Source organism: Panthera pardus, unplaced genomic scaffold (genome assembly GCF_024362965.1).
Source record: "Panthera pardus isolate Hobbes unplaced genomic scaffold, ASM2436296v1 HiC_scaffold_8, whole genome shotgun sequence".
Classification (NCBI taxonomy): domain Eukaryota; kingdom Metazoa; phylum Chordata; class Mammalia; order Carnivora; family Felidae; genus Panthera; species Panthera pardus.
This window is the reverse complement of record NW_026527013.1, coordinates 132,506,936-132,534,435: the sequence shown is the minus strand read 5'-3', so window position 1 is coordinate 132,534,435 and position 27,500 is coordinate 132,506,936. Positions and strand designations below refer to the sequence as shown.

At 35.2% G+C, this 27,500-nt stretch overlaps 1 protein-coding gene across 12 annotated transcripts in view; it reads right to left on the bottom strand.

The window, feature by feature from the left end:
* The window catches only part of FOXP2 (forkhead box P2), a 565,305-nt gene that overhangs the window by 6,235 nt on the left and 531,570 nt on the right, over positions 1-27,500 (bottom strand). For all 12 annotated transcript variants that reach the window (XM_053897463.1, XM_053897465.1, XM_019418068.2 and 9 more), the window contains 2 exons: positions 26,189-26,258; positions 25,252-25,415 (listed from right to left, as the gene is read on the bottom strand). In XM_053897463.1, coding sequence (XP_053753438.1) covers positions 25,252-25,415; positions 26,189-26,258 — 234 coding nt within the window. The remainder of the gene's footprint in view (positions 1-25,251; positions 25,416-26,188; positions 26,259-27,500) is intronic.

Here is a 27,500-nt window from a genome sequence, read left to right as displayed (position 1 = left end):
AGTACACATGCTTAGAATATCTTAAGGACTTTGATAAACACAAAGTTTTTAGATTTTATCTTCATAAACTTCTCCAGATGCCCTTAGAGACATATTGTTTAAAGCAAAAATAAAACAAAATTCTGAAAAATGAAAATACATACATTATTTGGCTGGTGATGAGACACTTAATGAAATTTGAAACCGAGGTTATATTTTGAAATGGATAATGGAATATGCCACAAGAACATTTACTTTGTTATTTTTGTAAGTGGCCTTTAATAAACCGAACATTCCAAGTGCATCAATTTAAATGTTATCATTTCAAGCGCTGCATAGAGTACAAGAAAAATTATTTGAAAACTGCATTTGGTTAGAAATAATATCACATGTATGAAAAAATATTGCAACAGAACAAAAAGTTTAATAAGCTTCAGAGCAGTTGATTTGGTCACTAGTTTTATTTGGTGAAAACAATTCATATTTTGGTTTGATTTTTTTTTCGGTTTTTAATCTTCCTTTTGATATTCCTGGATCCTTACTGGGCTCATGTTCCATCTGATAACAACCGAACTGTTGCCCTGGAGTTGGGGGAGGGAGAGGGGGTTACTTAAACAGCTATTCCTTTACAAGTGAACAGTGGTAAGTCAGAGTCCAGAAGATTGTAACTTTTGTCAAAGGAGTATCAGGGTATATGAAAAAGAGTTAAAAGCCAGTCAGGAAAGCCAATCGTGAGTGATGGTTCCTGGAACTGTTCGCACATTTTGCACGCATGGGCAAAGAACACTGAAATGTCCCCCAATGTTTCTACTGTATCCAGCTTCTATCAGCTCTAATCTCGCAATTCTCAGTATGGATTGTTCCCTAGGGGTAGGTTAGAGTCTATGGGAAGTGGCCATTATAAGACCATTATTGCACTCTGTGGGGTAAATCATGAAATTATATTGTAGCCAATACAAATAAAAAGCCAAGGAGAGAGTTTGTCATTGATATTTAATGAAACTGACATTACTGTGTGTACGTTTTATGTGTGTAAAAAGTTGTGTTAAATCCAAAGCACGGTACTACTGATGTAAGGGAGCCATTGTAGTCTGCAAGGTATTATTTATTGTCCTGCACAAGATATTATTAAATAAAACTCTCTCAGGAGCCCTGAAATAACTAATGTTATTTGTTAAAGAATAAATTATAAATTAGAAAAGTAGGGCTTCTGATATATGCATATGATGAATTTGCAGATACTTTTTTATGTGATGAATAAACTACTTGGTTCATGTGCATAAAATGTACACCATGGAGGTACTGGAATGATGTATAAGCATGCGCTTGGGTGTGTGTGTGTGTGTGTGTGTGTACCTATAAATGATTTCAGGATAGCAAAGTTCTGAAATTATAAAAGCTGTTTATGAGGATTATTTCAAAGACAAAACCAATTATTTTGACTAAAAAAATCTACCAACTGAATTCAACAACTACTTTAACTGAAGGTTTCATTGAATTAGCCAATAGTTTGAGTAAAATGACTGATAAACCAACTCGTTAGTATGGTATCACATAGACATGTCCAGAATTTTAAACACTTATTAAAATCTAATGTTAATATTCCCAAAGTACCATCTAAAATATACAAATGAAATCTTCTAATAAGATTACTTGTGAAAGTTCATATTCATTTAATGACTTTTATTAAAAATGACGTTTGGATTTAATAATCACTATAAGTTGAATTTATAATTTTAGATTTTCCAGGTTCAATCTGGGATTCAGAACATTTTAGTAAATGCTAAACTCTAAGTACTGGAAATAATTAGAATAAACTCCTAAGGTTAATATGATAGAACTTTTTCCAATTAGGTCCTCATAAATGACCTATGAATATTCAAAATTTTCAAGCTTAAATAGCTGAATATTTCTAAACAGATACTTAACAGCTGGTAAGATATACATAGATATCTAGCACTGTTTTATGGGATTACCCTCAGTCAATTAATATTATTTTGGGCACCCCATATTTTAGCTAAAGATGTGACCTCATATGTAGTTGGCGTGTCCTAATGTTCAGGGCTCTGAGAAGACGTAAGTGGTCTCCCTTCTCTGACTCTGTTTCCTGATTTCCTGCCACACTTTCACTGGCCCCTCAGCTAGAGTGCTGCCATATCATGGGTATCCAATTCATTTGGGTTTACTTTTCCGGGTTGGATTTTAACTGAATAAGGAACCTGTGGGAAAGACTCAAGTTCTGGATAAAGAGGAATATCAAACAGGATGCATTTTTAAAACACACACACATAGAGATAATTTTTTAAACACGATAGCTATAAAGGTATGTTCTATTGCATTTTTGAAGAATTTTACTATGCAAGGGCTAGTTATTTCATTACATCACTGCCTTGAACAAAAATCTGTCTGAAGTGAGACAAGAGGATGAGACAGGATTAAGCCAAAAACTCTCAGCCATTCTCAACAGGTAGGACTCAACTGACCCTTGAACAACAGCATTTCTGAATAATAAGCTTTATTCCAGATGCCAAATATCATCCTTAAACATCATTCATGCTCAGCTGGCTACTCCAAATCACTTTATATGCTGACTTAGTCTATGGGCCCTCTTCAAACCTCTGTGTGTACACAGAACCCCAAATTCCATCCTGCTCTGTGTTTTACCCACGCACATCCTGTCTACTCTTTACAGATCAATTTTTATCTACTTCTAAAGACTTTAACTTGACCAGTGTGCACTGATCTCCCACTTAGCCCCTCCAAAGCATTTTTTTTGATTGATCATTCTGATGCTCGAACCTACAGAACCTTTGAAACTTAAAACTGTACCATAATTTTATTCAACGCTCCTATTGCACAGAGTGGGAGTCACTTTCCAAGTGTTACAAGTACAGGTAAAGCCAGGACTAGTATACATGCTGGCCTCTGCAATGTTTCTTGGAATCTTGTTATTCCTGCTATCCCATGTTGCCTTCATCAAGTGCACTGAACTTAATTCTTTCTAGTGGTGGCGGTACCAAGTCTTGCCAACTAGGCTATGAACTTCACAGATCAGGAGAGCAATGGATATAGCAAGCACCTAGTAAATATGTGTTGATTGGATAAATGACGTGCCATCAAGTCACTCAGAGTTTCATTTGCACTAATTCTAGAGATGTTCTTAATGTTTATTATTGAGAGAGAGAGAGAGAGAGAGAGAGAGAGAGAGGGAGAGCGCAAGTAGGGGAGGGGAGAGAAACAGGGAGACAGAGGATCTGAAGCAGGCTCTGAGCTCACAGCAGAGTGCCTGACATAGGGCTCGAACTCGTGAACCACAAGATCATGACCTGAGCTGAAGTTGGACACTTAACTGACTGAGCCACCCAGGTGCCCCTCATTTGCACTAATTCTAAAAAAATTTCAGGGTGCCTGGCTGGCTCAGTTTGTAGAGCATGCAACTCTTGATCTCAGGGTCATGAGTTCAAGCCCCATGTGGGGCATGAAGCCTACTTGAAAGAGAGAGAGAGGGAAAGTTTCTCTCTGGAACTAAGTATACTTAGAATCCTTACCATCCAGAATTAGTTCACAAACAAGGTATGAGACCTGGGAAAGATGTAAATAAAATTTTCCCTTAAGGCTACAGTATTAGACTGCTAACTTACTAAAAATAAACTATAACCAAAGCTAATCATTATTAATACTCAATTTTTAAAATATTTATTGCTACCAGCACAATATCTAAGAAAGAAATTAAAAAGTAACAAGAGAGATTAAGCATCTCAGAGAATAAGCTTGTTTGAAAGTTATAGGACCTATGCCTGTAGGTGGGGGGGATCTTTTTCAATAAAAATAAAATTCCATCATGATTATCCCCATTCATATTATATTTCACATTTTTGGATCTCCATGCTTCCATGCTCCATATGACACCTGAAGGGAAATTGAACACAAGGAAACCACGTGCCTTTGGTGGGTTGTAGGACAAATAAGACATTAATCTCTTCTGTGGCCATTAGCAACATCTTTCCCTTTTTGTCCCCATTACAGATATTTTCTTTTTAGGAAAAAACGTGGATATTTCTATACTGTTTCTTTTCTTTTCTTTTTTTTTTTCTTTTTTTTTTTTTTTTTACGGTTTGTTCATTTATTTTGAGAGAGGGGAGCCTGACGTGGGCCTTGATCCCATGACTGTGAGATTATGACCTGAGCTGAAATCAAGAGTGGGGTGCTTAACCGAATGAGATACCCCAGGTGCCCCCTGTAGTGTTCACTTTTTTAAGGTACCCTGTGTTAACACCACTGTAAGATCATTAATTTTTTCTTGGGAAAATACTCCCCTCCACCATAGAAACATTTCTGACAATTCAAATAAAATAATGCTTTTAAAGAAACACCCTCTCTGTTCAGTGCTCACCAATTCTGCCTTCTGTATCCTCTTCTCCAGTGAAAATATTTTATAGGTTCTAATTACTAGGGTGTAATTTAAAATAGTAAATTATATGTACTTGGTATTTTGATTAACTTATAAGTATAGTATAAAGTAATACTGAGTAATTTAGGCACCTCATTTATAACCTTTGGTCACGTAGCAGTGGTTAAGTGGTTAATAATATAGTGGGCTTTAAAGATAAAATGGTTGGGTTTGAATCCTGGCTTCCTTACGTCCTAGCTGTGTGACTGGGAAGTTACTCTGTGTGTCCTTTTCTTTACTCATAAAGGAGGAGTAATAAAGAACCCACTTTATACAGTTGTTAGGAGGAGTAAGTGATTTTTTTTTTTATATATGTGAACCACTTAGAACAGTGCCTGGGTCATAAGTGATCAATGAATGTTAGAGACAGTCATGATATAATTACAACCTTAAATACATTTGGGAGAAGATATGTATAAATACATGATCTAATTTTCAACACTGTATGAGTTTAATTAGCTCTAAAAATATTTTAGCCCTTCTCCCAATGTGAGATTTTTATTACTATATCAGAAAAGTCATAAAAGAATGATATATGTCCCCCACATATCAGATGCCAGGCATTAGGGTTATTAAAGTAATCCTAGTAACAGCTGCGCTTCCTTAAAAGTACATTTGAGGTAATAAAGTCAATGGAACAAAATAACATGACATATTAATATAATTATTCCAAAGAATTATTTACTAATAATTTCCTTAACACAGAAACACTAAACCAGAAGCCCAGGTCATATCTTGGATCATTTTTAGATCAACGGAGGAAAGCAAATTTCAGAGTAGAAGGGCCATCATTGAAAAGCCCTGTACACCGACCTCCTACACTTACTCTCCTCCATCATCCATCCCAGGGCTCATCATTAGCTTGCCATTAAAATCATTAACATGTGTGCATTGAATGGTCCAGGCCTGCCTCACATTTGCTGTGCACATTAGGGCTTATGGAGTCTGATAGTGTATGTTTAGCTGAAGAAACCTTACATAGGTTAACTCAAAGTTGACTCAAAAGTGGACATTTTCAGAGATCTAGCAATAAACATACACTTGTTGGGGAATTTTTTTTTCTGCCAAAAATTCCTTTGTGCTGTGTTTTGAGCCACGTCCCCTGTCTGTAATGACGTAAAGAACATCAATCTCACTCTGACAGTAAGAGCCAATAACATGTAACTATTATCTCTTAGTGCCAATAATTAATTTAACAAAAGTGTATGGAATACTTTCCATATATAAGGCACTGTGGGGGCTTTAAATAGCGATCAAAGAATTTGCAGTCTAATATGGAAGAAATATGTACCCAGATAACTACAAGATTGCCCTCCATAAGTGTACTAAGAGAAGGAGTGATTGAGACAGGAGGAGTTCACAGCTGGGAAAGATGATTTGCCTCTAAGAAGACCTGCAATGTATGTATACTCTTAATGGCATTCTTTTAAGACAATAAAGTAAGAGAAAGTTCAAGTGGACAAAAGAGAGAAATCCTTGACTATCCTGATGATAGTTCTTTCTGGGTTTGAGGATGGTTTCGACATTCATCATGCCATGTTTTCCTTTCACTGATTTGAAATTTATGTGCTGCTTCCTTCAGGGATGGCTTGAGGTATCGTACAGATTAAACTGCAGTCCTTAACAGAGTCTTTAATAATAAGTAAAGTAGAAGCTACTTCAAACAAATAAAATCAGTTGTTTCCAGGAACAAAACAGATGATATGCATTTGAAACATCAAAACATTAGCTTTTTTTTTTTTTTTTAACTTATGGACATAATGAAAGAAAGAATAAAACCAGTGGAGTCACTGATTTTTTTTGTTGTCTGAAAACTTGAATAGGGATAATAAAGAGACGTATTTTTAACATATTTTAAGGCAGGAGTCTACGAAGTCTGGATTGGATGATTTTGCCAGCCATTTATTTAGTTATTGGGCACCTAACACAAGCCAGGCATCTGTATTACTACAGACGTAAGAGTACAAACCTTTGGCACAGGAGGACACAGAAAGGTAATCATGTTTGATAGTCACTGTATCACATTGTTCTTACATATGGAAAGTAATTGTTCTTACATATGTTCTTATATATGGAAAGTACTCCATACGCTTTTGTTAAATTAATTATTGGCACTAAGAGATAATAGTTACATGTTATTGGCTCTTACTGTCAGAGTGAGATTGATGTTCTTTACGTCATTACAGACACAGGGGACGTGGCTCACTGTATCACATTGTTATTGTATCTCACTAGTTCTTAACCTGATAAATATGGCATATTTCTTTAGGTGGATTTGGAAACAAGTTCATCTTTGATTTTAAAGCAAATGATCCATTTGGTAAATAGTGGATATTCTTTCAAACAAGAATCCACAAATTCATTGCGAATGGTTTAAAAACTTTTCTTTCCATGAAATAGATTTTTCTTAAAAAGTTTTTTTTTATTTTTATTTTTTGAGAGAGAATGAGTGGGGGAAGGGAAGAGAGAGAGGGAGGAAGATAATACCCAGCAGGCTCTGCTCTGTCAGTGCTGTCAGTGCCAAGCCCAACATTGGGCTCGACTAAGCCACCCAGGCGCTCCAAATAGATTTTTTAAATGTTTATTTATTTTTGAGAGAGAGAGAGAGACAGAGTGTCAGTGGGGAAGGGGCAGAGAGAGAGGGAGACACAGAATCCGAAGCAGGCTGCAGGCTCTGAGCTGTCAGCAGAGTCGGACTCAGGACTCAAACCCACGAACTACAAGATCATGACCTGAGCCAGTCAGACGCTTAACCAACTGAGTCACCCAGGTGCCCCCAAATAGAAGATTTCAAATTCAGCTATTCTGTGTAGTCCACTACCTCTGATTTTCTACAGAAATGCAGTGATTTATATTTCTAGTTTAAAGAAGATAAACCCACCTCCTAATTTAATATAACTTGCATTTGGGAGAACTAGAATGCTATTTGGAATTTCTCTGGATAAATGGAGAGCAAGTATTTAGAGACTGAGAGATGTAAAGTCTGCTATTACTCTCTGACAGAGAGGTACAAAGTCAGTAAATGAAAGGGAAGTGCTTCTAGATGGATAAAAGTTACTTCTTGTTAAAAGTGAAAAGAATTCAACAGACATTATGTGCAAACCACTGGGCTAGGGGCTGATATGAACAATAGTTCCTGTTTTCATAGTTTCCAATGTAATAGGAGGTACGATGTATACAAAAGTAACTCTGATACCAGGCAGAATGTGATCAGTACCACAGTTGACAAAGTGTTAGGAAAGAGGGGAGGTAAATTCTGGCAATGCAATCAGTGAGTACTTTATGAAAGAGGGAGGTGTCACTTCAGGCAGGCTTTGAAATATGTGAAAATGTTCATAATGCAGAAACGAGGGAAAGGACCTTCTGAGTGGAAATGGGGAAAATGGATAATCTTAAATGTGTTGTGGGAAACCTGAGAGTGTGCAGAGGCCATGGAGAAAGGAGGGTTAGTAATAAAGAAATATGTTAGAAAGCAGAGCAAGGTCAGATGGTGAAGGGCCCTTGAGTTGCATTTTATGGAGTTTAAAATTTATTCTCTGCCAGCTGAAGGGCTATTGATGGTTTCTGAGCCCGGCAGCGAAAAGATAGAAGAGTTTTGGAGGATTAACTTGCAAAGCTTACACTGACTGTAGGACACTGGAGGGAGGATTCCCAGTTAGGAGACCACTAAAACAGTGTAACAGGTAATGATGGTTAGGACTAAGGTGGAGGGATTAGGAACAGTGGAGAGCAGTGAAAAATTTAGGCTATAGGCCACGGAGTAAAACGGTTTTGCATCCATTGATCCTAAATTTATGTGTATGTGAAATAGTTCCCTCCTATGCTCTACCATGGAGCTAGAAGGACCTACATCTATGTCCAAAATTCTAAGTGGTTGGGGCACCTGGGTGGCTCAATCAGTTAAGTATCTGACTTTGGCTCAGGTCATGATCTCATGGTTCGTGAGTTCGAGCCCTACATCGGGTTCTGCTCTGTCAGTGTGGAGCCTGTTTGGAATTCTCTCTCCCCAATCTCTCTCTGCCCCTCCCCAGTGTGTGTGCATGCTCTATCTCAAGTTTAAAAGAAGATTCTAGAAGTTAAAAGAGGAGATGACTGTCCATAACTCATATACAATTTTGATGAATCTTTATATTTTCTGTTTTAATTGCTCAAGGAAGAGAAGTAGATCCCAGAAAGTGGGAGATATTAGAAACTGGAAGATAAGAAGATATTGAAAATGAATCTCTATAGTCGTCTTTGTGATTAAGAGAGCAGTCAGTAGCAGAAATGATCAAAAAAACTCATAAAGGCTATTGATACTCGATATTTAGATATTTTATATATTTTTAATCCTTACTTTGTGTTCTTATGTCACTTTATATATTTTTTAATGTTTGTTTGTTTATTTATTTATTTAGAGAGAAAGAGCACAAGTGGGAAAAGGACAAAAAGAGAAAGACACAGAATGTGAAGCAGGCTCCAGGCTCTGAGCTGTCAATGCAGAGCCTGACATGGGGCTCGAATTCATGAACCGTGAGATCATAACCAGAGCCAAAGTTGCATGCTTAACAGACTAAGCCAACCAGACACCCCTTCTTATGTTATTTTAAAGACTTAATAAAAATAATAAAAAAAAACTTCTTCACAGTGAAGGAAACAATCAACAAAACTAAAAGGCAATCTTTGGAATGGGAGAAGATATTTGCAAATAACATATCTGATAAAAGGTTAGTGTCCAAAATATATAAAGAACTTACAAACCCTCAACACCCAAAAAATGAATAATCCAATTTAAAAATGGGCAGAAGACATGAATAGACATTTTTCCAAAGAAGACATCCAGATAACCAAGAGACACATGAAAAGATGCTCAACATCACTGATCATCAGGGAAATAAAATCAAAACTACAATGAGATATCACCCTCACACCTATCAGAATGGCTAAAATTAAGAACACAAGAAAAAACAGGTGTTTGCGAGGATGTGTAGAAAAGGGAACCCTCTTGCTGTCTTGGTGGGAGAGCAAACTGGTGTGGCCAGTCTCAAAAATAGTATGGAGGTTCCTCAAAAAGTTAAAAATAGAACTATCCTAAGATTCAGCAATTGCACTACTAGGTATTTACCCAAAGGACACAAAAATACAGATTTGAAAGGATACATGCACCCCAATGTTTATAGCAGCATTATCAACAATAGCCAAATTATGGAAACAGCCTAAGTATGCATCAACTGATGAATGGATAAAGAAGAAGTGGTATATATGTACAGTGGAATATCACTCAGCCATCAAAAAGAATGAAATCTTGCCATTTGCAAGGACATGGATGGAACTAGAGAGAATTATGCTAAGTGAAGTAAGTCAGTCAAAGACAAATACCATATGATTTAATTTGTATGTGGAATTTAAGAAACAAATGACCAGAGGGGGGAAAAAAAGAGAAACAAACCAAGAAACCAACACTCTTAACTACAGAGAACAAACAGGGTTACCAGAGGGCAAGTGGGTGGGGGGGAAGGGTGAAATAGGGGTTGGGGATTAAGGAGGACACTTGTGATCAGTACCGGGAATTGTATGGAAGTGCTGAATCACTATACACCTGAGACTAATATTACACCGTATGTTAACTAATTTGAATTTAAACAAAAACTTTAAAAACATATTTTAAAACTGAATAGCGAAGGAAAAGTGCGTAAAGTGTGGTGACTTTCTCAAGTCCAAAAACTCTACTATTTCTAGAGATGAGTAACAAAAAAAGAAAAGAGGTAAGCCTTTTTAAAAGTAGGTAACATATACCCATGAGGGTCTTGTTAAGAAACTCCAAATAATTGGTGATTTTTAAAAATGCCCCCACCCTATCATCAGCTTGGAGGCTAATGAACTCTAAGATAGGGCTCCCTCTGTCCAATCCCATCCCACAGGCATTCTCCTCTAGGCTGGTTGCCACACCAAGGCAAAGGAATTATTGCCCATTCTCTGAATGATAGTCACCTTTGCTTGTAATCCTTAAATCCTTTGCACCTATCTTCTCTTACCTCATCTCTGCTTAATATTAGGTTGAGAAATTTGATTGGTATTTTTGTAAGCAAAATCCATCAAATAGAAATAATTTCATAAAGTTCACCCTAAAAATTTACTTCATGTGAAGCCTAACTCAAAGCTACAGCTCCCACAAAGCCTTTTCTGATTCTCTGTGTGCCTACACTTAGTTCTTTGAATTTACAATCAGGCTGGTAACTGTCTTCATTCTTTTACTTGGTCTCTCTCACTATCTATGCAGATATCCATTGCTCTACCAGAGTTTTACCTCTTTGTAGGTATAGACCATCTGCCACTTTCCAGCACAGTGCGTTGCATATAATAATTGCTCATTAAATGTTTATTCAATCAAATGAATGAAACTTATTTCTGTGATGTTCAACCTGCCAAACCTCTAGTAGAAGGAAATGCCAAGTAGCAGTTGATTTTTACACTCCAGTTTCTCTCTCACTTTTACAGACCACTCTCAATAATAGTATATACCAAAGCACAAACAGAGGCCTAGCTACATTAATAGACTGATTCATTGCCTAAAGAAATGTGTTGGTTCTTTGGTTATGAAATTTATAAGCACTCAAGGCACCATGAAAGGCAGAAGAAATGTTAATTTTTGCCCATATCCTAAAGCAAAGAGTCAAATTACAATGGGGGGGGGGTTATCTTTTCAGATTGTGGTCACATAATATATTCCTTAGAGGAATATAAATTGTCTTCATTTTCTTCTTATTCAAGACTAAGTAAAAGATCCAATACACTCGTCCTAGTTTTGTTTGTTTGTTTGTTTTTAAGATTAAGAAAGTACTATGAATAAAGTTCTCTTTAACTGAGATGTTCCAAATATATTTAAGTCAATAGATGTTAGATTGTAGAATCACAACAGTGTGTCCTTATTTAACAGTTATCAAATGTAACAATTAAAATATTTATATGTCATTTTTTATGAGAAACTCAGTGGCACAATGTAAATTTGTTTGAGGCTTTCAGAAATACAATATTTACTAACACCATGAAGCTAATGATAAAATTTTAAGTCTCTCTCTTTTTTTATTTTTTAGGACTAGACATATGGTAGTATTTGATAAATTGTTGGTCACTCAATCAAGAAATTAGGAATTTTCAAGGTTGATCTAAAACCAGGTTAATTGATCATGTAAAGAATGTGCTAGTTATTTATTGACAGCATGTATCATTATTTTCTATGTATATTTTTTAGTTTATTTATTTATTTATTTTATTCTCAAGTTAGTTAACATATAATGTAGTCTTGACTTCAGAAGTAGAACCCAGTGATTCATCACTTACATATAACACCCAGTGTCCATCCTAAGAGGACACTTACTGGGAAAATTTTAAGTCTTAAGTATTATGGTATATGCACAAATGCTTTGTAAAAATTACAATTAATAGCTCATATCTACAATATGGGTAATTTTAGGAAATGTACAGTTACTTTTATCACACATTTGTAAGTCAGAACTAAATGTAATGCTAGATTAAAATTGTTTTTGTGTTTTAATGATTAGGAGATATCTTTGTACCTTTCTTTAGATAATCCTAGTTATTTCAGAAAAATTATAATATATTTCATACGGTGTACCTACTTAAAAGAATAATAAACATTTTATATGAAGAGGTATAATACATCTTTTAAAAATCCAGTAAGAATATTTTTAACCTTTCCCCTGTCGTAGCACACCTGAAGGATAAAACATGCTTCTATCAGTAACTATGAATCATTACTACAAAAAAAATGTTACTCCTGGGAGAATACTCAAAAAACTATTCTCAGAAATAGTATTAGGGCCCTAATGCTTCAATTCTACTGTGGATATTGATTATATTTGACCCAATATAGCAATATTTATCCAGTAAAATTAACATATTTACAGTACTTTGAGAAACATACTGTATATCCTGAAATATGTATAGTCCTTAAACCATGCATTACTTCTATTCAATTTATTTAGTTTGGATACCTTTAACTTGCATGGTATATACACTGGTTAACTCCAACAGAAAATATTTATAGTCATACAAATTCTTTACCTCTTTTTTATCATTATGTCCTAATTGTTGATTAACAACATTAAAAAATACCAGAGTATAATGAGTATTGCTATAGGCTAATATGCTGTCCATTGATTTGTATAGGTTTTCACTATTTCACCAAAAAAATCAAAATTTTTCTTTTCTTTTTTCTTTTCTTTTCCCTTCCCTTCTTCTTCTTCTTCTTCTTCTTCTTCTTCTTCTTCTTCTTCGAGAGAGAGAGAGAGAGAGAGAGAGAGAGAGGGAGAGCACGCAGCACAAGCTAGCAGGGGAAGGGGCAGAGGGAGTGGGAGAGAAAGAATCTTAGGCAGGCTCCATGCCCAGTGCAGAGCCTGATACGGGGTTCAAGCTCAGAATGGTAAGATCACAACCTGAGCCAAAATCAAGAGCTGGACGCTCAACCACCGAGATGCCCAGGTGCCCCCAAATCAAAATATTTCTAATTAAAAGGAAATACCTGAATAAGATGGGATTTTCTTTTAACTATTTATAATGTCTATATTTAGTTCTTGGCACAGAACTGTAGAATGAATAATGATAACTACTAGTATGTAAGCATTATAAAAAAATAAAATTATAAGATTAGCACTTTATTTGTTTTTTGTTTTTGTTTTTGTTTTTAATATAATATATTATATTAATATATAATTTTTTGTTTTTGTTTTTAATATAATATATTATATTAATATATAATATTATAATATGTTATATTATATATATAATTATATATATAATATATATAAAAATATATTATATATAATTATATATTATATATATTATATATTATATATATATTATATATAATATAATAATATAATAAAAGGTGAAATTTATTGTCAAATTGGTTTCCATACAACGCCCAGTGCTTAAGATTAGCACTTTAACTATCAATTTTATATATGCTTGAAAAAAATTTGATTCAATTAGTTCAAATTTTCTAATTGTGCAATCTTTATGCTTACTACATAAATATCATTGCTTTAACGATGTACAATGAATTCTAAAATATAAGCACAGGATCCTTTATTAAGACACAAAGATTTAGGTTCATGACACTCAATTTTTAGTTTTGTTTGTTACTTTTGAGTAGCTAACTTCTATCAACTGGTATCTTAGAAGATTCAATCACATCAAATAATTTTTTAAAAGTCTTTTTTTCTCCCAAAGAAGAAGTTTTAGAGGAAAACTAGTGAGATAATTGATGTACATTTAGAAAGCATATGAAAAATGGAGATTGTGGAAATTCAATTTTACTCATTTCCTTCTAGTATAAATACAAGGAAATGATATAATTATATTTGGAATTTAAGGGTAGATTTATAAAATTTGCAAGTTTAGTTATCTCCATTTGTATAAAGTCAGGTTGAAATGAGAAACAATTCCTGTTTCTTAAACACTTGTAACTTTTAGAGTAATATTTTGTTTAGGAAGTATTTTAGTTTAACATATCAAAGAAATAAGGTAATGAATGAAACTAAAGTTTTAAAAGGAAAAGTTTGATTTTAAAAGAAAAAAAATTCCGTTGTACTTTTATTGATTTACTTTGAGAGGGAGAGCAAGTGGGGCAGGGGCACAGGGAGAGAGGCAAGAGAGAGAATCCCAAGAAGGCTCTGCACTGTCAGCTCACAGCCCCGATGTGGGGCTTGAACCCACAAACCATGAGATCATGACCTGAGCCGAAATCAAGAGTTGGATATTTAACCGACTGAGCCACCCAGGTGCTCTTCATAGTATTTTTTTAAAATGAGAGATGATCTTAGCCTAATGTGAGTAATTAAACAACTAAAGTTACCTACACTGACATTAAGAAACTGTTTGCTTAATTTTACTTAAGATTTTATTCTTTTGATATAATAATCCTCCTTCTGCCAAAATACAGATTTTATTTCCTAAATTAAACACACGGCAGAGAAATAATTCTCTGTTTTACAAAAGTCAATAAGAAGGCCATATATTAAAGCCACTAGACATGAAAAATTAGCTATAAATTTATTAAAGAAATTACAAAACAGATACTTACTAGTATAGTTAAATTTTTTCCAGTTTATTATTTTTCAAGATTTTCTCTTCTGTAAATTAAAATAACATTTACCACAAATTTTTTACTGTTGTCTGAATTATCTTTGTTTTGATTTGAATGGGTCTGCACATAGCTACCATTAGAACAGTACTTGGAACTACTACTCAAGTTATTACCCCATTTCAAAAGATAAAAATTCTGCTTATCTCTTGATGAAAATAAAAATATTCCTCCTCCCAGAAATGTGCAACCAGGAAGAGCAAGACAGAACAATTGGAGTGAACAAGTGATTCCTCTTTCCATGTATACCTTGTATCACTTGTTTCATTCAGAATATAATTAGAAAATGCCCTGCTAAATTTCCTACACCTTTTTTGCGTTGGCTAAAAATAAACTGACAAATGAATTTTAATTTTTCATCTTAAGGTCAGAATACAACTTTAATCCTAATATAGTTAATAAATCTTATATCTCCTTTAATCTGTCATCTAAAAATCACAGCCATTTATTTGATTGAAAGGAATATTGTTTCCAGATAACTGTAATAAAAATTTCTTTTCTAAGATACACTGCCAGTCTCAAGGATGGAGTTTATAATTCTATCCTACATCCCAATGGATCTGACCCCAAGATGGAGATCTAAAGTTCCATTTAAAGTCAATAGAAGTTCTAAGAAATATAACAAAAAGGTGGACCAAGGTTAATAAAACATAATTTTATAAATTGTACGCATATATATGTGTATCAAAATTTCTCTAAGATTTCTTGCCCTTACCTTCAGCATTATACTGAAATTTATTCAAATTTATGCAACATTGTTTAAAGGACCTGGATTTTACATGATTTGAAGGCTTGCTCCCAAATGATTTCAGATAGTTTTGCTGCAGTGCTCTTAAAAAAAAATAACAACAAAATTCATTATGATTTATCATTCTATTTGATTTATAAAAGTAATAGATATGACCCAAACAGCTGCAATAAAATGAAAATACAATTGTAATTACTTTGATCCTTGATGAGTATGAGCAGATTTTGCCCAATCTCAGAATTAAAACTAGTTGCATGTTGAGATATAATTGGTACTATTCAATTTTGTGTCTCATAAATGGAAACGTTCAACCAACATGTAGCTGTGGATCTAGGATCTTTATATTTCTGATCTGTAGGCCAGTGAAATAAAAGAAAATCTAAATTAAATCTTGACACTCAGCCATTAAGGGGGCTTTGCTGCTGCTCCAGAACTCCTTTGAACTATTCATCTAAGAAATGTGTTTGCCTTGTTTCTTGGAGTAAGTTTCAATCAAAAATGTCAGGATGGGTATAAAGGTACACAAAATGTATATCCCTGTTCCTAATTCCCTCTTTGATAACTTGGCTTCTGGCTCCTTGAAGACTTTGCCCTCAAAGTCCTATAACTGGGCCCTACGGCTGTGGCTAGCCCCCCACCCCCAATGTGGCTCACCCATTTTCTGGACTGTGGTCTATTTCCCTTTGCCACATTGCCTGATGGGATGTTGTCCATCCACTGCTGGCTCTTGATGAAGCTCTCTCCTGGATATCTTTACAGAGATTGCTGTCCACCAGGATTACATATGGTTCATGTCATTAGGTCTGTCTAATCTGTGAGACTGGCCGCTCTGCTGAAACTATTTCTCTGCTCAAATTAAATTGTAGTGTTGGCTCAGTGTTCAGTTTTCTCCTGAACTACGCTAAGTTATGCTCTATTAGTTCCAAACACAAGATTGAAATAGGGAATAAAGCCAATAGTTACCTCTTATTCTAAATCTAATACATTATGTCCTTTTTTAACCTGCAAATTAACAAAAGGAATCTTATTTTTAACGTTCATTTATTTATTTTTGAGAGACAGATGGACAGAGAGATAGAATGAGAGAGAGAGAATAGATGAAGGAGGGACAGAGAGAGATGGAGAGAGAGTATTCCAAGCTCTGTTCTGACAGCATGGAGCCTGATGTGGGGCTCAACCTCGTGAACTGTGAGATCCTGACCTGAGCTGAAGTCAAAAGTCGGAAGCCTAATGGACTGAGCCACCCAGGTACCCCAGCGAAGGGATCTTATATTTAATGTTGCAAATGCAAATTTTTATAGAGTAAGGTAACACTGCATGAGTATACATTGAATGAATACTGTTACTTCTGACTTTTAAATGTTTTGATGATGTTACTCCATTTTCAGTCTTCAAAGATTAAGATAATGTTGAATGAACACAAGAACATTAGTTTCCACTAGTTATATTAAACTATTTGATCATCTGTTGCTTACATGAATTATTTAATTCTATTCTAATGATAGAAACTGCTTACGGAATAGAGAAACCCAGTAAAAAGTTTTATACTGTAGTTTTTGGTGTCAAAATATTCAAGTATATTGTGACATTCATGTTAATGATCAATTTTAAATTCTGATAAACTATTTAAAATACATATAATTGTAACATAAATTAAAATATAATTTTTCATCATGGAAAGTAATTTCACATTAAGTAATATTCTGAAATGATAGCTGACTTCATGTAATAAATACCTATGGTCATAAAATTCCTATAGTTGCCAAATATACATCCACTTCCCAAACCCCATGTCAAAAGCTGAAGTTAAAACACCATACAGGTATATTAAAATCTTCATTTCACCCTGGTAGTAGAAGTAGGAAGAAATTAATACAGCATAGCAATATTCCTTTTCTAACAATGCAGTCAATGACATTTTGACCCTTAGAGAAAGGAAATTTCTAAGGCTCAACCCGTGTTAGTGCAAATGAAGATGTTCCTTCTAACAAGGTATCTTCTTTAGATATGAAATAAAATCAGTAAGCTACAGTACTGTCAGCTAAAAGTTTTCCGACACACTTTGCCTAAATGGTGGGGATTCAAGCCATGGATGTCAGATATCATCTGTATAGTTCTATAAAAATCCTTCAAAACCCTATAGGAACCCACAAATTCCCACAATTGGCACGGTAGGGAGACAACACCTTTTAGCTGAAGGCTCTGTACCTCTGGGAGGATCTTTTTATTAAGAGGAACTAGAATGAGTTGTAAGTGCCACATATGGGGACTGGAATAATGTAAAAAAGAACAGCAGCCACTGAGCCACACTTGTAGCACTTAAAAAAAAAAAAAAGATGAGATGATAAAGAGCTGGCATAATCATAAGTTCTGTACAATCACTTTGGAAAGAGATCTCAAAGCTAACTAGCAAAGTTAATGAAAAGTTTAGAGATTAAATAAAAATGGAATTAACTCAGAATGAGAATTATGAGGCCCAGAAATGCTAGGACCAAAATATAAATAAATAAATAAATAAATAAATAAATAAATAAATAAATAAATAAGTAAATCAAAATAAAAATTAAAGGTGACTGAAAAGTTGTGAATTAGAAAATCTGCAAAAACGTATGTAAAGCAAAAAAAAAAAAAAAAGAAAGAAAGAAAGAAAAAGGGAAAAAAGCTTTTATGTTTAGAGCTTCAAAATGCTCTTTGTTTTGTTTTTTGTTTTTTTTTGTTTTTTCAAAATGCCTCTTAATGATCCAAAATATCAGCAAAATAGCGCGGGCTTAACCAGCATGAAAACAATGAGAGAGAGCATTCTACTTGCTCAACTTGTCAGTCACTTTCAACTGCTTTCCTCTGAAATACAGAGCCACTTTAATTGTAAATGCTTTTGTCCACAGAGAGATCTAAGGTCTGTAGGGATTTTACATAAAATGTCACCAACTGAAGGTGTAGGGTCTGCAAATTCTGCATGTACCTACAAAGTGCAATTTAAATTTTAAGGCAGCCAAGGAGCAGAGAAGGAAGCAAGGCAATATTATATACGCAAATATCTTTATTATGTTCTATGACAAGTCACGATTTATATTAGATTTTCAATACTGTTTTACAAAATGGGAGTCCGGAGGTCCTTTTTAGTGCTCTTTGGTTGCAAAATATAATTGCCAAGAGAGGCTGAAGTTTATCATTGGAATGATACAACCACTGAGGTTCTCAAGAAGCAGAGGATGCTGTAAAGAGGACTGGGACACACATTGTATAGAAAGTTCTGGGGCATGTAGAATACGTGTTCAACATGTTAATCAAAAAGATTAATGTGATCCCTGTTGCAGTCCTGAAATACTACTATATGACTCCTTTTATGTGATGCCTCAGCCTTTGATTTCATTACTCTAAAGTTTTGGCTTCTAAGGACAACAGATTTATTTTCTAGTCTTATATGAACCATATTAACATTCTGATTCTATATGGAAGATCATTAACTCTCGAACTTCAAATATTTGCTTTAATAAGAGGGAGAAAATAATAATCACCTGCAACTAATGTAGAATATTATTAGCGAGTAGAACTTTGAAATGACACAGAGGCTGAAAGGATTCAGGAATGACATGTAAGAAATGATCTGAAAACTCAACAGTAGGAGACTCTAATAATCAGAAAGGGGAACGACATGACAATGGAAGGCTTTGTGAGTAAAGGCCTCAATACAAAACCAGTCTAGGAAGAACATTGATTTTGATCTCTAGAAACAAAATTTGAAAATACAAAAATAGGAATCTCACTTAACATGTTTCAAAAGAGAAAAAAAAAAAAAAGCAAAGATGAACCAACTTATTGAGAGCAAGGAGAAACAACTGATTAGTAAAAAAAAAAAAAAAAAAAAAAAAAAAAAAAAAAAAAAAAAGAACCAAGTTGAACTAAATATGGTAGGTATATCAATAAACTTATCTTTTTGCTTCAGGTTTAAAAGGAGACAGGAAATGGACTGATTCTACCAGTACAAGTTCACCTTCCAACTCTGCTCCAAATGTTTTCTTATCTTTTCGTTCAGTTATGTTTAACTTGTGGGAGAAGGGAGTAAGTTCAAATTATTTCCGCTTGAACACAGCATCAATCCTCTGTAAGTAGTCTTTTTAAGAGGCAAACATTGATATAAAACAAGTATCTAACTTAATTTTATCCATATTCTGTAGAACTCTGAGAAGTCAGTAAGCAGGAAATATTGGCATGAGGTACATAAGGGAAGAGTATTCTAAAATAATAATGATACACAGCTCAGACTTAGGGGAGGTATTCTTATTTCTTTTAATTTTTTTAAATGTTTATTTTTGAGAGACAGAGACAGAGCATGAGCAGGGGAGGGGCAGAGAGAGAGGGAGACAGAGAATCTGAAGCAGGCTCCAGGCTCTAAGATGTCAGGACAGAGCCCGACGTGGGGCTTGAACTCATGAACCGAATTGTAGGATCATGATCTGAGCTGAAGTTGGAAGCTTAACCAACTGAGCCAACCAGGAGCCCCAGGGGAAGTATTCTTTTTTTTTTTTAATTTTTTTTAACGTTTTATTTATTTTTGAGACAGGGAGAGACAGAGCATGAACAGGGGAGGGTCAGAGAGAGGGAGACACAGAATCTGAAACAGGCTCCAGGCTCTGAGCTGTCAGCACAGAGCCCGATGCAGGGCCCAAACTCACGGACCGCGAGATCATGACCTGAGCCAAAGTCGGCCGCTTAACCAACTGAGTCACCCAGCCGCCCTAGGGAAGTATTCTTTACATTTGTTCAGACCATGATGACTCTATAACTCTTTAACAACAGTATAAAATACATATTTTAAAATCTATTTGGCTGAAAAGAGTCAAATCAAGTTTAAAAAAACTTATTATGTAGAATCTATATTATTCTACCTAGCTTTAACCTTTCTTCCTTTTTCTAAAATCCCCTTGAACATTCGATCTGATTAATAATGCATTAATTTCAGTACTTTTTTTTTCTTTTTTAATTCACCTTCAACAAGATAAATAAAATTTAACAAGATCTGAGAGGACAATCACGAATGAGGTGAAGGGGGCTGCTACTTACTATTCTGATAAATTTGAACAGTTATAAAATACATATAAACTAAATAATTAAAATTCAAAATAAAACTTCACGAACTTACTCTACCAATATTTAGAAAGATCTGTGAGTTCCCTCATAAAGACGAACACTGTATTTAGTCATCTCTTCTTTCTAAAAATCCCTTGTTTTCCCTTTGTCTTCAGGGTTCAGAGAGAATCCTGGCTTTTCCTCTTGTAGGGATTACATTGTGAAGTCAAACCATTTCACATAAACTCATCTTCCATGTGATTCTTCGTAATAGTCATCACACAGTTACCAAGTGCTTACTTGGTATGAGTTAGCATGTCGGAGGTTTCATATTGTACGATACATCCAAAACATAGTATCTGTCCTTCAGCTGGGGCTATCTGCAAAGTGAGCACGCAGTAGGCTTGTGCACACATTCACACACAGGCTTTGTTAGTACCAGTAAATGGTATGTGGAGTAAGCTCTTCCAAAGTGTGGAGCAAAGTGTGCGTCATGATAGCACCGTTACTCAGGAAAGCTTCCTAGAAAAATAGGACTAGGCTCCTAAGAAAAGGCAGAATTTAGGTTAAGGGGAAGGAGATGAAGAGCCAAAAAAGGAAAAGGCAGAAAGGCAAGTAGTGAATGCAAAATGAATGCACTAGTTTGGCAAAAGCCTTCATTCAGGGCATTCTAAGAGTAAAACTTGGAGTGAAGAGAAAGTGTTAAATATGGAGCATCAAATTGCAGAATATGGATCACAATTTGACATCTCCCGTTCTCCTAAAATAATTTATAAGAAGCACTAATCTGTAGCTATTCCAATCTTCTAAAATTTCAAAACATCTCTACCAATCCCAGGAGAATACTTCAATATTCTACTATGTTACCATTTGGATTTTGATTATACCATTTTGGAGTTGAATAAAAAGACTAAACAAACAAACAAACAAAAGAGGCTCAGTTTCTTGAATCAAAGGACACTTAGGCTCTTGTATTCAACAAGTAAAATACTGAACACATCGTTTTCCCTCTTGAGCCTGTCCTCTTACAACTTCTAGTTTTCTTTGTGAGCTTCCAAAGTTGCTATGACTTTTCCTAATTTTCCTCTTTGTCCCCAACATTCAGTGGGTTGTCTTATCTGGTCTTTTTTCTCATAATACTTCTTGTATTGATTCCTTGCTCGACACTCTGAGGCTTGTACGTAAGTCAGGTACTAGCTACCACAAGAATTAATCTTCTGCTCTCAGTCTCTCCCAACTCCAGAATATCCTACCAGGTATGAGTTTCGTTTAGCACACTTCCAGATTACTCTTCCTAAAGCACATCTCTGACAGTGTGAAACTCAAGCTCATGACATTAAGAGGCTCCATACAGCCTAAAAAAAACCACCACAGCTTGATATTTAAGACACTCAATAGTCTACTAACCACCACTTCATACATTCTAAATTCTGTTTTCCTTTTTGTATTCTAAATTCCTGTCAAACCTATTAGTCAATGTTTTCTAGGCATATATCATGAGTTCCTATTCTGGGTTGGTATTATTCATCTGGATTGTTCATTATCTATAACCTCAAATAACATCTTTTTTTTTTTCTTTTCTCAAAAATCCCTTATCCTGCTGATTCTGAGTAACCTGCTCACTACCATAAACTTCTGTGTCATATTGTTTCCTTTTGTGGATGGGCTTACTTCATGAATTATAAGAAGGGGTGAGAGGAAAAGGAAAGGGATGGTCAAGGAAACTAAACACACATTTATGGACTACCTTAAAAATGCATTAAAATGTGAAATATCTTAATAGCATATTTAGTTTCACTTAGAGTAACAATGAGGTATTACAAGATGTAATATAAGCTAGTAACTATGGGAGGGACATGGGGAGGAATTATTATCTTCCAGGCACTCATTTCATTTGAAAGAATCCTATGAGGTACGTATTATTATTAGTTACCTCATTTTCAGCTGAGAAAACTGAGGAAAGAAATGAATTCTACTCAGCTACTAGGTGCTAAATCTGGGGTTGGAACACCTACGATATGTCACTAGAGCCCATATACCAAAAGCAGCAGGCCTTTCTACTTCTCATTCCCAATTGCATCAGTAGAACTACTCCCTTCCAAAATAACAACAAGTACCATGGCTTTATTTCAGGGCACAGAAATATTCAACTTAAATATTCTCTAACAATTCTTTCACTTCTGTTTAATTTACAAAGTACTTGGAAGTGCATTTAATTATATGTAGCCAAATTTTGATTGAGAGAATCCGATATTTTTCCTTTGCCCCATAGCGTACATAAAATCCTTAGCATTCTTTAAGTACGAGCATATTCAAACTCTAAAAAGATGAAGATACAGAATGCTGAAGTGACATGCCATCAATAATATTTGACGTCCAATACACAAAAAGTTAATGATAGAAGAAACAGATTCGAAGAATGAATGACAAGTCAATATTTTGCAAGATAATTAAAAACTTGATTGTAATTTATATAAATTAGGAAAAGATCAGATTTGGTCTTCCTCAGATTTTTTTTTTCCTGAAATCTACTTCCAACAGGCAAGGGAAGCTTTCCTTATACCTCTCTATGGAAAACACACCTAAGTTATTTTTCCACATGCACTAATTCATATTGGCAGAAAGCATACAATAAATTGACTATGAACATTTTAGCTTTATAAACCTATAGTGGCAGTACATCAGGCACTAAATCCATAATTTTTATATATTATTTTATACATCCTATGTTTTTGCTGAAATATTTCACAATTAAATTCAACTAAATAACAAAATGAAGAGTCTGAAATAGCAACTGCCAAAAGAAAAAAATACAACTAACCCAGCAATGCCATAGCTCAGCCCAATGACTATTTCAGGTTATAAAATAAAATGTTTAACAAACTATTGACTGAATCATTAATGTTTATTTCAATATTCTTATCACTGGACGCTCACACTTAAGAAAACACTTCTTTACGCACCCTTTCCATATGGTACACGACCACCAGTATCCGCTGCATATTAACACAGGGAGTTATATCAGCAGCAGCTTAAACACTTTCATTATGAACGTCTTTCATTTCTCTGAAATAGGTCTTTTTTAAAAAGGGGAAAACAGGATCTAACTCTTGTTTGCTCTTTAAAGTTTTATTGTTTTAGCATTTTACACAGAGAGCGAGCACCAGCATACTCAGGAGAACTGCTGAAAGTAAAAGGCCTCAAGCTACCCACTGCCTGGCTGATAGGATAAAGCAGAGGTATAAAAACTTTTGTCTGATTGCTCACTTTCCTTGTTTTAGAGTATTCCTGCTCTCAAGAGCATATATTCATGTTCTTTCTACTTCGAGTTTTATTACTTCTTTTGTATTATTTAATACATCTAAAGACACTTCCAAAAGACAAATTTTTCCATTTTGAGAGAGTAATGGTTCGGAACCTGATAAAACACATTAATGTTCACAGTGTGTTTTGCGCAAAGGTGATAGGGTAAAAGTGCTAGAAAGCAATTAAGCTCATGATCTTAAAGACATTAATATGTCAAATAGAAGAAGATGTTTAAAAAGTCAACAAAAATAATATCCTAGGAAAGGTCAAATGGATATAGGCGTGTATAAAGACCACATTTCTCATTCGGGTCTTTGACTAGACATTTAATGCAGAGATGGGGGAAAAATATAAAAATGAGAGAAAGTACTAGTCTTACCTCAATAACTTGAAATTTAGAAGTATATGATGTTTAAATTTTTTTTTTCAACGTTTTTTATTTATTTTTGGGACAGAGAGAGACAGAGCATGAACGGGGGAGGGGCAGAGAGAGAGGGAGACACAGAATCGGAAACAGGCTCCAGGCTCCAAGCCATCAGCCCAGAGCCTGACGCGGGGCTCGAACTCACGGACCGCGAGATGGTGACCTGGCTGAAGTCGGACGCTCAACCGACTGCGCCACCCAGGCGCCCCTAGAAGTATATGATGTTTAACTCCAGGAAGTATGGACCTAAGTGTTGGCTCATCCTAACAACTGCGTGGTGTATACACTTTATTATTCAGATTATAATTTTTCCCCCGAATGCTAAGTTCTACCAAGGTCAATACTTTTTAGTAAACAAGAAACTGATATGCTTGGCCTACTGAATAAGGCCAGGCATTTTTTAAAGTGTCATACACATTTCTGAAATCCACAAAACATCAATTTTTAATACATCTACTCTCTCAGCTCCATTAAAAAGATGGTAGGGGAAAGATTTTAGAGTAATTAATGATATAGTTAGCTGCTAAATATTAATAGGAATCGTAGTCTTGCATAAAATATAACATATAAACCTTGCCAATACAGACGCACCAGTAATTAAAGTTGAATATGTAATTACACTGATTTATAAGACAGGCAAAAAGTTACACTTTACTAGCTTCTATGTAAACTGTGGCTAACAGTTAAACTTTGCATTTTACGGTTTATAAAAACGGGCAATATCTTGACTACAGTTCATAAATGGTTTAGAGACCTGTAATAGTAGTAAAAATTACGACAACTTATTCCATCATGAATATTTTTATTGCCCCATACAAACCAAACTGTGATAATGACCCATAAGATGTAGACTCATCTTAGACCCTGCTGTACCCCCAAGAGAATGCTCCTAGTGCTAAGAATTTGTAGAGGACTGCTAGTATAATAATTATGGGACATTGGAGAGAATCTAAAAGATGCATTAAGACTGATTTCAATACACTTTTTCGTATCATGAACACGGGGCAATTGAACTCTACTTAAAACTGTATTTTGTACTCATATGCCATCAGCAACTTCAGAAGACTACTGAATCCTAGAAGCATATGCGTACAGGCCCTTCCCGTCGCGGGGTCTGCTAACGCACTTACATGTGCGGCTGCGGTGAGCAGCCTGGACTGCTGTTCCCATTGCTGTCGATGTGATCCAGGGAGCCATTGAGGTCTTCATGGACGGCCTGCAGCAGGCCACTGGATGCGTTATTGATCAGTCCCGGGTTACTAAGCAAAGGCAAACTGCTCTCTGCCAAGGCAGCCTAGTGAAACGAAGAAGGTGTAATACAACTTTGGAACTGCCCTTTAATTTTTTTTTTTTTTAACATGTATCTTCTTTTAATGGGTTCAGATCCCAACGAGGAGGTTTTAGAAGCATTTAAATAAAATGCATGGGAAGGACAAAGACTCCCAAGCGGCCACTTGTGGCAGAGATATCAAGCAAATTAAGTGTGATGCGAAAATGTAAACAGAAGCTCACCCAGCAAACTTTTTCACTCATGTTTCAGCCTTCCACATAATGAAATGCTATATTCCTACATGTCGTGAAAAACCCCAACATATAAGCAGTTGCTCTGCTTTTTAAAAATGACCAGGACTTAGCTCAAAATAAAGAAGTCCTGACATTTGCCTCCTCTGCATAAAAATTATATATTATAATTAAACTTTAAAGTTTTTGCCACAAGCACCATGTTCCCCAACACTATGATGTGAAATCATTTATGACAGCCTGGATAAATATTAATGCATAGCCACATGCATTTGCAAAAGCTTCTATCAATCTAGCATTTGCAGGAAAACCGAGTGTTCCAGATTTTGCCACAGGGTGTCCTTCTTGCTTCTTCACATCAAAAGTAGCTTGAATTAGAACCAGTGCTTTCTACAGTACTAGGTTCTACAACTTACTTGGAAGATAAACCAACTCTTAAGAACAATCACAATCCCATCTAAATACAAAGCATGCAAAACAAACAAACAAACAAAGGCAAAACGCTCAAATACAAGGATAATGGAAAAGTGCATTTAATGCTATTACCTGCAAACTGGCATTAAGAGCTGCTCCGTAGCCTAAACTGGTAGGTATATTTTTTACTAAGGTTGGGCTTCTGGAAGAAAACATATAAAGATGATTTCTAAGTCAAAATAGAAAATATGTGGATATCAATAATCCTAGCTAAAAAAGATACGTTCTGGACTGTTGCCTCACACTACCGGTCCAGAGTGAATGTATCAAAGGCCACAGAAACAAGGTGATAGATTTCCGAGCTGTAATTCTCTACACATTGTATATCAACTTGGTCCAGGGATATAGAAACTTTAGATTATGATGTACAGTGGGGCGTGACCTTGAGGATCCCCTAACCCAGTGTCTGGCTCTGTGAAGGTGTTGTTTCCAAGAAGAACAACATTCATATAAAATTTAAAAAATGTAAATATACAACACAATTACCAATTTGATGCGATCAGGAAATAATTAATAGTTAATTTCGAGAACACCGTGAATTAACATAACAAATTACCACAGTTAATTAAATGACAACATAATGGATTAACTATTTCTTGAATGTAGAAATTAGCACCTACTTGACTACAGAAATCAAAAGTGAAGGGCCAACAGTAGATAAAATGCATTAAAGCCATGTCTTCACAGAATGCGGTCGTGGCTTGGAGGAGTAGGAAAATGCTACCTGGAGTTAATTTACTGGGCACGAAATGTGTTCTATGATATTTCTGACTTAAGTTTGGTAGTCTTGTTCTCTAGGGGAAAAAACACCGATCTCAAACTTCCTAGCTGGTCATTTTCTCACACTACCATGTCTTGGCCATCTTAACAACAAAGAACATACAGCTGACATACTTGGGGAAAAAGCAGGGTAGGTCTAATAACAAAGTTTGGCCTGGAAAATAAAAGAGTAATTAGGAAACAAAATCACTCTTTTTAAAATAAAACCTTTCCACAAATTCTTCATAACAAGGGGTGCTTTCAGGAACACCAGTGTCTGCAACATTAGCTTTATTTTAAAGTAGCCTTTTGTGCTCTATTAGAGGTTATAATATTGTATAAATACTGCTTGTACCTCTCTCTAGAAAACATGTTCCCTACTGAGTAAGTGTTTTTCAATGCAAACAGAATGCTGAATGGGTAGAACAGCAACCAAAAAGTCTTGTGGTTGCTTTTATGGAAAATATCGGTAGGAAACTGTTGATTTGTGCCACTAACATCTAGATTCGAAAAGCAGTTCAACAACAAGGGACAGCCAGTTAGCATGCCACCAGCTAACTGTCCCCCCACCCCACCCCCAAACTTCAAGCGTTCGCTCTGTGTGGTGGACGCAGGGTGCAGGATT